This window comes from Zonotrichia albicollis, chromosome 11, assembly GCF_047830755.1.
Source record: "Zonotrichia albicollis isolate bZonAlb1 chromosome 11, bZonAlb1.hap1, whole genome shotgun sequence".
In the NCBI taxonomy this organism is placed as follows: domain Eukaryota; kingdom Metazoa; phylum Chordata; class Aves; order Passeriformes; family Passerellidae; genus Zonotrichia; species Zonotrichia albicollis.
This window is the reverse complement of record NC_133829.1, coordinates 18,089,448-18,101,840: the sequence shown is the minus strand read 5'-3', so window position 1 is coordinate 18,101,840 and position 12,393 is coordinate 18,089,448. Positions and strand designations below refer to the sequence as shown.

General features: G+C 45.8%; 1 protein-coding gene across 13 annotated transcripts in view; it reads right to left on the bottom strand.

The window, feature by feature from the left end:
• MYO9A (myosin IXA) overlaps positions 1 to 12,393 on the bottom strand; it is a 183,517-nt gene that overhangs the window by 31,401 nt on the left and 139,723 nt on the right. For all 13 annotated transcript variants that reach the window (XM_074549652.1, XM_074549660.1, XM_074549656.1 and 10 more), the window contains 6 exons: positions 11,088 to 11,163; positions 6,605 to 6,748; positions 5,920 to 5,959; positions 4,911 to 5,033; positions 1,789 to 1,869; positions 758 to 868 (listed from right to left, as the gene is read on the bottom strand). In XM_074549652.1, the coding sequence (XP_074405753.1) occupies positions 758 to 868; positions 1,789 to 1,869; positions 4,911 to 5,033; positions 5,920 to 5,959; positions 6,605 to 6,748; positions 11,088 to 11,163 (575 nt within the window). The remainder of the gene's footprint in view (positions 1 to 757; positions 869 to 1,788; positions 1,870 to 4,910; positions 5,034 to 5,919; positions 5,960 to 6,604; positions 6,749 to 11,087; positions 11,164 to 12,393) is intronic.

Sequence of the window (12,393 nt, the reverse complement as noted above, 5' to 3'; positions counted from 1 at the left end):
TCAAACATTTTTCAGTGTGGGAGGAGAGGTTCTGCAGAAGCCACAGGGTCAAACCCCAGCAAAAAAATGCTCCAAATCCCCAGCAAGAGCCACTAGGGAAGGCAGATACCAACATCTGCAAAACATCCCTGAGATGCTCCAGCCGTTACTGCCGGGAGGATTCAAAGAGTGAAGGAGGTACAAGAGGATAGATCCTCCCAAGCAAGGTTGGGAAACCTGCTCAGGGCAAAAAAATGCTGAGCATTTTTCTTTTTCTAAACAGCTGCTGTGCAGAACATGATGTCTGCCCCAAAGCAGCCACAAGCAGGAAACCAATCAGCACCAGCAAAGCATGAAAGGGCCGACATGTACACAAAACCTGGCAAACACATGGAAAAGAAGAAAACAGGAAAAGCTGGCTAACTCCAGCAGTACAGAGGATGCGTATCATCCTCCTGATGGGACACAGCCAACACGACAGGGCTAACACTGCTCCCAGTAATTCCAGATGCAGAAGAGAACGTGCAAATCAGACAGCTTTTTCCAAAAGGGAGTCCATGTTGCAAAAAAATACTGGTTTTGTTCAAAAACCCCAGCGCAGGGGGCTCGCAGCCCTCCCTGAGGTCTAGACTGGCTCACAGGCAGAGCACCGCCTGTTACATCCACTGCCTTCCAAGAGCCAGAAATTAATTACCCTGATAAAAAATGAACCAGCAACACTCAGACAACTCTGCTAATGATGCTGCAGGAGGTGGAGGACACAGGCCTCTGTGCCCACCTGGAAGGAGTACTTGCAGCTGTAGCCCGACTGGCGGATGCGCACGGTCTCCAGCATCCCCGTGTAGCGCAGCTGCCGCAGCACCAGGCTGTCGTTGAACCTCAGGGGCAGCTGCCAGGGGAAAACCAGAGCAAGGATGAGCAAATATTTCCTTTCACTGACGCTTTTAAGTGCATGGATGGGTGAAGGGTTCAGCAGATGTAGCACATGTGCATGACACACACATTGTCAGCGATGCTACAGGAGGGAGGGAATGTGGGGTCCCCAGGAACTGAACTAATCCCGTTGGGATTGAATCCTGTTTGCTTCTGAGACTTTTAAACAGCTAACTAGAGAAATAAAGCCATAAAAAAAAGATTTTTTTGCATTTCAATTGAAAAAGACCCCCCCAAGGGCACAGTTAATGGGTGATGTTTCGAGCAAGTAAATAATCTCCAATGCAAAAAGCTTCAGCTTTAAATGCCTGGATAAAACTCTGAAGGATTAATCTACAAAGCATCCCTACATTTAGAACTGAGGGTGTCCTTGGTCCATAATACAATTATGGAAAGTCAAATTCAAGAAATATGAGTCAGTGTGATCAATGTAGTTTATTCTAAAAGTATCTGCTTTTACTTATAGAAACTTCATTTTAAGGAAGCTTCAGGGCTCAGACCCAGCACAAGTGAATTCATGGTTCTATAAATCTCTCTTATGGCTGGTCAGAAACTTCAAAGGAGTCAAATTAATTTATTAAACCAACATATTTTTCATATAAATTAAAATACTAGATTTATATAAAATTTATATATTTGTATTTTCATATAAATGAAAATACTATATTTGCATACATGTGTTTCTACAAATATAAGAAGAGCCAGTGCAGTTTATCAAGTGACACCAAGTGATAAATCCATGCTTTCCCTTGCCCAAATTGCCTAAACTCAGCTCCATTTGAGGCTTTGTTTCCTATCTAACTCCCTGTAAAAACAGAAAAAAAGATTCCCAAGCTGATTTCTAGCAGGATCTTGCTTTCTCAGGATGGCATTTACCTTCTCAGCATTGGATCTGATGCACTTGACAAAATAGGGCTCTGCTTGGCCAAGGGTCTCCATCAGTTTGTTGAGGGATGCCTGCAGCAGAGGAGACACAGGGAAGGGAGAGGAGACCACAGAGGATAATGAAAATCCAAATGCTTAAATTATAAACCAACATAAATTGGAATTAATTATGAGTAAATGAGGCACATGGGAAATTGTTCTCCCAAATGAGTGTTTTAGCACAAGCAACTTGACTGATTTTGTCTTTGCCCTCAATAAAGAAATCAAATATAATGCTGGGCAGGATTTTCAGATCTCTGGCTTCCCTGGAGCCCAAATTCCCACCCTACTCCACACCACAAGCCTCTTCCAGCCATGAATGGGAGCTCCAAGACAAGAATTTACACCTGGCACAAAACAACCACTGATGCATCTTAAACACAAATCAAATTTTCCTTCATCAAAAGCGACTCCAGGCAGGATTTACTCCTGATTTTTAATTGTCAAAACTTTACTGATGGCCTAAAAATGAATTGTTTTTAATGAAAGTTTTGCCAAGGGAAAATTGGGATTTCACAAATATTTTTGAAGCCTGCAACCCTGAACACTTCACTGTTTGTTCCAGAGAAGAGCCTCAATGCTGGCAGGCTCCTGACTGAAGGATCACTGAGAACAGAGGGGTTTCCTGGTTCCACTTTTCTATTTCCCCTTATTTATTCATCACCATTAAAAGTCTCTCCCATAAAAGTGAATTTACATTGGCATCACTCTACATCCAGCTGCTCCAGTGGGATGTCATGCTGAGTTATCCCTTCACCCTGCAAACCTTTGGCGTTTTGGGATGAATCACAAGCTCTTGGAATAAAACCAGGCTGAAAACCAGACTGTGTTGAGTCCATCAGTGCTGGCCAGGCTCCTCAGCCACATTTTTTTGCTGTGTCCTGTAAATACTTTGGGTGTCTCTAATTGCTGAGCTCATTACAAACATGGCGTTGGTAAAGTGCTAGAGAGTTGATTACTCCTGATTTTAATAGAGTTTAAAACTCAGTCATGTAAAGGAGATTCTGTCCCATTTATTATAAGCAGAGTTATAAATTCTGGAATACAGGAGTTAATAAACTGCTGTGGTATTACAAAGAAGCATTTTGCCCACAGATCAGCTCACAGGAAGCCTTTTTTTCCCTTCTGATCATTTCAAAGACATCTTTATGGGAAGCCTTTCATGTTTAGAAAAACATGAAAATCCTGGATGTTCACTCACATCCAGGACTTTGGAAGGAGCAAGGGATGGATCCCACGCACATGTGATGCAGCTGTGTTGTGTACATTAACTTCATGCAAATCTCCCTGCTCCTGTCCCAGGGAGCAGCAGCAATGCCATGACGTGGCAGGCCTCTGCTGCCATAATCCTGGTTTTCTTAAAATCTGAGATTGCTAATTTTTACACAAAAGAAGCCTATTGGGGGCTTTCAATCAGCAGCAATGCTGCAGCAACCCACTGTGCACACACAGGCTAGTGGGAGGGAGAGGGACACAAAGGGACACAACCCCTTTGTTGGAAGCCCAGTGCTGGGAATGGTGGGAATGGGACGTGCAGGACCCATGGGAGGGGACATTTCCATTCCCTGGTGCCATCCTGAGTGAGGCAGATGGTCCAGGCACCCTCTGCCATCTGCTGGTCAGGAATCCACAGAGGACACGTGAGGTCGCTGGATTAACCCTGGACCCATCTCCTTTGTCCCTCTGCCAGCCAAACCTGGCAGCCACCCCCTCCTTGAGCACCTGTACTGCACTCAACCCCTCCAGCCCTGTCTCCAGGGCACCCCCTGCACGTGGTTAAAGGGGAACTCCACAGTTTTAGGTATGGCTGGTTTCGTTTTCCATCCCTGCTCCCGGAGCACACTCGGAGGCAGCTATTTCCCCTACAGATTACCCTAAGTCTAGGGATAGTGGAAATCCACAGGAGATGCAGCAGCTGCAAGCCTGGGGTTGAGGTATTAGCCACAAAGCAGCGTTTCTCTGAAAAAAAACCACGTTAGGAAACATTTGTGTTTCCTGCCTGTGACCCAATTCCATGCGCTGCAATTTTATTAGATTGCTCTTGATTAAAAAAGCGATGCTGCTGCTTTGTCCCTTAAAATTGGTCTCTTTAACAAGTGCTCACTGAGGTTAGGGATTGTTGATTTGAATGCGCTCTGAAAATATTAAAAAAAAATCAATTTTTGTCCCCTAGGGCTTTTCAGAGTTTTGTTGGGAGCATAAATAGGTTTTGGGAAGGCTTTCACTCCAAGACATCCCTGTTTCAACCCCTCCATGGGTATGAATTAAACTCTGCAGGAGTAAATTTTGACCAGAATACCATTAGATTAGACAAGGCTAAATACATAAATTTACAAATGTGCATTCTGCAAATTATATATACACATGCGTGTGTGCATGTATTTTTAATTATTTTATCTTACCCACACCTACACACAGAGATTTCCTAAATATAAACCACATCTCCAAAAAAGCCCCAAAGCAGTCAAAATTACAAGTCAAAACCAAGCCAGACATGCCCAGAATCCAAATTTTAAGTGAAAAGCTGCTTCCTATTATTACCACCTGCTTGTGCACATGTCTTGTAGCAGTTTCCAAGCCGTGCTGCACATATAGAACATTCACATTCAGGTTGGAAAAGACCTTTAAGATCATTCAGTCCAACCGTGAGCCCAGCATTGCCAAGTCCTTGGAGCATTATTTTCCCTGCACCAACCCCAGGGATTGCTGACTGACAAAACAAAATCGATCCCTCCTCTGAACTCCCCTGCTCTCCAGGAGATAATGCAGCAGGATTCTGACTTTTCTGCCACTATTAAAATCCCTATTCTGTCTCAGAACAGATTATGCTGGATGAGAGTAAAAAGACTGCAAAAAACATGATGTGGGGATTTGGTGGTTTCTGGATTTGGGGGAGAAAGCACCACAATATGATGCACCAGAGGACAGGGATGCACCAGCATCTCTCCCTGCAGCTCACCCTCATGTCCCACTCAAGCCCTCAGGGGGATCCATGGCCTGAATGCTGCAGGGATGGGGCAGGAGTGTGCCTGGAGCAGGGGGCTCCCCTCTCTCCAGCAAAGCAAAGGGCTCACCTGGAACTGGGCACTGATGCTGGGTGGTTTTTTCTTCTTGTGGAGGTGGAGCAGAGATTTGGTGATGCGGTCGTGCAGCGTCAGGTTGGTGAGGTGCTTGAGGGACTTCACGTCCAGCAAGTGCTGTGGAAAACGAGAGAATCCATAGAAAATCCAGATGTTACCATCACACCATCTGCTCTATCCCTCCTTTACCCTCACAGGGCTTCCTTAGGTGATGCAATCTCAACAGGGAACACTGGGGATGGCTGCCCTGAGAGGGTGGGCAGGCCCTGGCACAGGGTGCCCAGAGCAGCTCTGCCTGCCCCATCCCTGGCAGTGCCCCAGGCCAGGCTAGACAGGGCTTGGAGCACCCTGGGATAGTGGAAGGTGCCCCTGCCCACTGCAGGGGGTAGAACTGGATGACCCTTAAATTCCTTCCCAACACAAACCATCCTATGATCCTCCTCACTGTTAATGAGCAGTTCATTGATTAATTTCATCAGTGCCTCTCCAGGTGCAAGACAGACATGGAGAGGAGTAAAAACCAATGTTTGCTCCTCTTCTGGTGCTCTGCTCCTGACCATGGATGCAGCACCAAAAGCCTTATTCTTCTAGGGACAAGAAATGTCCTGGCATCTCTTAAAATATAATAAATGTAGCCAAGACAGAGGGAAAGTAACAAGGTTGTTGTCTGTCAGGTACCAGCTCTCCTGCATCACTTACTTGTTCATTTCAGTTTAGAGATTTAGTTATTAAATTTCACTAGCATGTACACACTCCTTCTCAGAAGGAGGAAAAATGAGAGAGCAGCTCCAAGGAGGATGTAAGTGCTCATATTTCTTTCTCCCAGCAGAAACCAAGGCTGAAATCCTCTGGGTTTATATGCATTAAAGAGCCCTGAACAGAGCTGAACTGACCAAAGTCTTGGTGTAGACACAATGGTCTTCTTCATATCCAGCAGCATCACATGACTATGCTACAGCCTTAACCCACAAAACACAAGGGGAAAATGCTGCTTCTCACTCACCTTTGGGAGACTGGGTTTGGCTTTGAAGTTCTTATTTCGCCTGGGGAGATAATAAACGGCTCAGGTTAATCCCCAGTGCAATTGTGGAATGGGGGAGTTGATGAAACCAGCCCCTCCACATCCCCCTGAGCAGCTGCTGCCAGGGCCAGCACTGAAATGGGGCTGCCCTGCACACTGCAGACTGAAAGGGCTGTATCCAATAATGGGAATGGTTACACTGGAAATGATGGCATGCTGGGAACTTGGGAAGAGTGAAGATGCCAGGTCACAAAATGATTGACCAGCCTCCTGCTTTCCAAACCCCATGTTCATTGCAGCCACCCTGGGATGCTCCCTGAACCTTTGAGGAGGCTGCAGTGTGAATCACCTTCCCAGATAATTATAATGGAAACTCTGATAAGATGCTAAAAGTGTGACTGCATTACATGGCTGCTGTATCTCCAGACTGGTGTGACCAGAAGGTTTGTTCCTTCTCTTTCTTCCCTTTGTTTGTCATTCTCAATGAATGAGACAAATTAAATCAGACATGTCAAATGTACCAGGATTGCTTTAACCCAGCTGGGAGACAGCTCCAAGTCTGCTTGGCACCCTGACAGTTTTATATCCTGGCTATTTCCATGGCCCTAGCCACCCCTGCTGCTCATTGTGCCAGGAGTAAAGCCCAGATCCCCTCCTGGGTACTGACATGAGGATGCCATGGGCTCTCTCCAGCAGTTTGCTGTTGGTGGTGTTGACAAATATCCCATCTTTGTCCAGGAAGGTGCCAGGGCTGGCGAGCCTGTTGTGCCTCATCCCCATCCTGCCATTCCAGCCAACTCCATAGGCATCCCTGCAACACCAGACACCGTTAGAGGAGATAAAAAACACAGTTCCATGATAAAAACAGATCATAAAACAACCCATCAGCTGCTGCTTTTTTCTTTCCATTGTTCATTCTCTCCCATGGGATGAGTTCTTGGTGCCAGACAGCACACGGAGCCATCATCTACTAAAGCAGCTCTCAAAGATCAAATATCCACAAAAGAAACAAATGAACAGCAGGACAAAACCAGCTTCCAGCTCTCCCAGACAGAAACCTTGAGTCTGCAGATACCTCTAGACACCTTTGGTTACCTCTAGACACCTTTGGTTACCTCTAGATACCTTTGGTGGCCTGAAGGACACAAGGCCATGACACCTGGTGCTGACTCTGGCTCCTCAAATTCACACAATCATTCCATTGGGAAAAGAAAAAGCAAACCTAATTTGCAGTAAACTCATTATTTGCCACAAAGATGGATGTCAGCCCCAGCTGGATGATGGGTTGACCCAGAATCATTCTCTGGGACCTAATTACAAATCAGTCACTCAATTTGATCCCTTCTGCCATGGTGCATAACTGCTGTGGTCTCCAGAAAAGCTCACCTGGCTTCAGAAGGGCTAAAGGAAATAAGGAGAGGAATCAAAATCCTCTCTTGGAGGGATGGAAATGATACTTGACCAAACTACACACCAGGACAAGCAATTTCCTGAAGTGAGGAGCCTTCAAGTGGTGTCTGGGGGACATGAAGCCTCTCATGGGCAGCATCTCACCAAAATACTTTTGGCTTGGTGGGTTTTTGGTGGTTTGTTGGGGTTTTTAAATTCTAAATTTTTTGTCAGCCTTGCAGAAATCATTATATGAAATAAAAGCAATCCAAGTTATCTCAGACAGGAGGAAAAGGAGCAGGAGGAGACTCCAGGCTGCAGCAGGTCACGAGGATGCTGAAGGACACGGTGGCTTAAACGTGGCCTCGGGCGCCGGCCACTTCTGAGCGCTGACAACAAGGCAGCCCTTTGCCTTAAAGTCCTGATTGGGATGAAAGGCAAATCTCAAGTGCCACATGGAAATTAAAAATTAAAGGATGTAAAGCTGTGTGTTCAGCCAGCTCAAAGCCTGGAGCCAGATCCTCAGAGCAACGTCACCTCGCTGCCTCATCTAAGCACTTCCCAAATTCCTTCCTGATCCTATTAAATCAGCATTCTGACATGGACCACTATTACAAGGAGGGATCAATCACAGCAAAGCAAAACGCCTGGCTAAGTGCTCCAGGACCTGCTTTCTTAAGCATTTCATTCACAGATGGCTAGTGAGGAGCTGGAATATCCAAGTGATCCCCCCTGTTCACCTTCCTTCTCTTTACATCTCAGATACCATCCACTTCCTGTTTGCAGGTGGGATAAAAAAATCACCACTAAAACTCAACAGCCACTTTTGGGATGTACAACACCATTAATCCTGACTAACCTCTCTGGAAAATCCTAGAAATTCCCACATGGTTTTGAAAAAAACAAAAGATAAAATGACAGGGACACTTCAGGACGGATACATTCAGATGGCAACAGATGCAGGATTTTGGTATTTTGGGGTCAATCCCCTCACCTCGCCCAGCCAGCTGCTTCCAGACCAACACCTGCTCAGACAGCCCTGCACATAAAAGTGTCCCTAGTGAGCACAAACCAGCAGGATCCCAGGCAGCCCAAGTGGTTTTGGTTAGGCATGGCCTGGCCTTCATTTCTCAGCAGCTGGGGAAGGCACTTGGAACGCTCTGCTGAAGCCTGGTTTCCCACCCAGCATGTGCAAACCACCCATCCACTTTTTTTCTGAGATCAGAGGAGAGCACTTGGCTCCCTAAACCCTCCACAGTGACTTCCTGAGTGATGTCATGCCTCAAACTTGCTGTTAGAAACAGGCCCCGGGCTATCCTGTAGGTTGGATGCACAACCAGGCTTATCAGTGACCACATGATCATGAGATGGCTTTGAAAGCAATTCCTGTTTAATTTGGAGCTGTAAATGGCCTGCCAGTCCCTCTGCTGGGAAGCTGCTCATGCCAATCTCTCTTCCAGAGTGTCACCTGCACTCCTGTGCTCACCTCCTCTTGCCCAACCAGCGCCACATTGGTATTTACCTGAAATACCAACATTCATCAAGGGTGACACCACTCTCCAGATCAAAAGCAGCTCCAATGAAAGGGATCAGAATCACCAGCCTGCTCTGGAAGTACAGGTTGGACCTTGGGGATCTTATGAGACATCTGGTTTGTACTTCCAGAAGGAAGGGGTAAAGGTGACATTTGGGGACCCATTACTGATGATGCCCAAGGGAAGATCACAGACCACATTACTGAGGCATCACAGGAGTTAGGATGGCTCCAAAAGCACTTTTTTTTTTTTTTTTTTGCAAATAAAGCCTCAGATTGAGGCTGCTGGTAGGACACAGCTGCTGAGGATGAGGAAGAAAAACAGAGTTTCTCAATTCTGGCTGTTTAGGCTGATTTGTCTGCTGTGCTGGTATGGGCTAAGACACATAACCAGAGCTCACCCCATATTGAGCTCCACACTAAATAAACACATCCTCCTCCTTGCCTGGCTCAGGAGGAGCTTCCCTGCCTTTAAAATGTCCCTTTGCTGAGATAATTAAAATATTTGGGGCTACGAAAATGTTGGCAGCCCCAGCTCCCACACTACAGTGCCTCCAAAGCTGGAGTTGGGCAGTCCAGAAAAGCCCTGTCCCAGTTTACAGATGCTCCAAAGGTGCCAAAGGTTGGATAGAGAAACTGCAGGAATCCTCTTATCTCCAAGGGAAGATCTCCACAGGGACAAAGTTTCACATTACGTTATCTTGAGGGAAACTTGCACAATCAGAGGTGCTGGGAACAGGGAACGTCACCTCTGGAGACACCGACCTTCCCTGCCTGAGTGCTACCAAGGACTGGCTGTCATCACAACCCAGCCCAGCAGCAGCTGAGCGTTATGAGAAAGGGAAGGAGGGTGGCAAAGACTCAGGTGAGGACAGCCAGGGTTGCATCACCTTCCCAGGACAGAGTGGCACTGCTTGTACCACCCGGATTTCTGCTCACATTCGAGAAGTGGCACAAATTTATGAATTCAATCCCACCATTTTAAGTAAATTCCATGCTCTCTAACCACTGAAATGGACTTGTAATGATGTGAGAACATTCAGTTCTCCTTCAGAAGGGTGCTACTGCCTCTCTCAAAGGGGAGGAATTCAGAGGAAGAAGGACATTCTATTCTTGATGGCACCCAGGGAGCACATAGTGAACAAAACCAGGCAGAAGAAGCCACTTTTGTTCCCCTAGAAAAAAAAGGAACTATGTGTATCTAATTTTTGTTGTGGCCATTTGGCATTAAAGCCATTAAAAATGAGCCTTTATAATATCCTTGAGGAATATTTAATTTTGTATGGAAGGGAATTGCACTGAGATGCAAGGACTGATTTAATGGGCCCATTTCAGGAGACAGATTTAGACTCCTCTTGACTCGTTCTGGGCTTCTCATTAACTTCAGAACAGCCATAAAGACACACCTGGATATCTGCAGCTGCAAGCAGAGCTTGTAGGAGCTGAGGGTGCTCCCATCACTCCCTTCCCCAGCACACACCTGCTCAGAGGGAAGCAGAGAGGCACTGCCTGCCTTTAGAGGGGCATTGGGAAAATCAGACCTCCTGGGATGAGAGGAGGGATAGCACAAGAGCAGCTGGGAAAAGGATCAGTGCCCAGACATGCCCTGGAAATGAAGACTTGGCTTCACAAGCAAGTTAATTCTGGAGTGGGGATGGAGAAGGCTTTGCAGAAGAGGCCCAGATTTGTATCTCAAGTGTAGACCTGAGTTTTATTCAGTAGCTGCTTAAATGGTCAGAAACTTCAAGGAGGGATTTAAAAATAAAAATGTACAGAAAATCTGTAGAAACCAGTAAGTTTTGAAGCAAATGTGCTTTTTTACCCCCTGAAAACAAGCAAGCATTTGGCAAAGTACCATCTCAAACTCCATCACTTCCAGGTTTTCCACATTCCAGGGTGCCTGAAGCCACCACATGCTGTAAGCAGCTCTGCACCCAAACCTGTCCTCCTTGAATGACTATTTCCTTGATATTGGCACATTCATTCATTTTTTAAAGCTTCTTATCCCCTCATACACCCATCCCCAACAACTGCTGCCTTTGACACAGGGAAGTTGCCTTTCCTGCTGCTGTTTAGTCAGGAAAGGTGTTTATATCCGATCACACGGCAGAGAAAGAAGGAAGAGAAGTTAAGATTGATAGGTGAGATGGAAAAAACGTCAATACAGTAATTTTCAGGTACAGACAGTGCTCCCCCATCCCAGACCAAGGTAAAGCAGGATCCTTACCGTGGGCCCCTCTCGTTGATGGTGTTGACTCCCTGCAGGTCTGAGAGCGGCGTCCGCGGGCTCTTCCGAGTGATACCTGAAGCAGCACATGAGGGAGACGTTTCCAGCTGGCTCACACCCAAGACACAATTAGCAGAGCCATCCCCAGAGACAATTAGCAGAGCCATAGCTGAGGCCTGACTCTGCTGACGCGTCCTGGCACATGCCGGGTGCCAGGGATGCCATCGCTCCCCAGTGCCACCTCCCTGCCAGCGCCATCGCCCTCGTGAGTGGCACCGCCTGCTCCAGCCTCCCATTGCTCTCCCACACACACAGGGGGTGTTCTGGGGACATGCTGCTCCACCTAGCAAAGAGGAGATGACGGGAGCAGCCACTCATGCTCTCCATGTTCAAGAGATTCCCAAGCTTTCCACTGGGCATGGGATAACCCAGCTGCATGGGCAAAACACCCGGACTTAACTAGAATGCTTGGAAAAATGGTCATTTATTCCTTACACACTTCTTCTCTCCCTCCAAAGAGATGGACATGTGCATCTATTTATGCTTTATAGCATTTATAACTGTATAGCATTTATAACTTTATAGCATTTCCTACTTGCTGCACATGTCCATCTCTTTGGAGGGAGAGAAGAAGTGTCCAAGGAATAAATGAATGCCTTGGAAATGAAGACTTTGGCTTCACAAGCAAGTTCATTCTGGAATGGGGAAGGAGAAAGCTTTGCAGAAGATGCCCAGATTTGTATCTCAAGTGTAGACCTGAGTTTCATTCAGTAGCTGCTTAAATGGTCAGAAACTTCAAGGAAGGATTTAAAAATGTATATAAAATCTGCAAAAATCAATCAATTTTGTAGCAAATGTGCTTTCCCCCCAATTTTGAAGCAAATGTGCTTTTTTAATATGAAATATTTTTCATTTATTCCTTTCCACTTCTTATACTATTATAGACACTTCTACGCTATTTTATAAAGGCCTGATTGCCTATTGAGCCTATATCCTTTGATAGCTAGAATAATTTATTTGTAATAAATTACAGCTAATAAAACAATATATTAAATAAAGTATCTATTTTGTATTCAGCCAAGGAAGCTGCCACACATGGTTACAGTAGCAGCTGTTATCTGCCCTGAAGTGGAAATGTTTTGTAACCAAGCACTTAGGAAGACAGGAGACAATTATTGTAGACAACAAAACACTTCAAGTCACCAAACCACAAAAATATAAAGATCTGATAATGTGGAGTTTGACATAAAAACAGCTGAGCAATTTTATAACTGTCTCAAAATCACTGCTGTGAGACAGGAAAAAT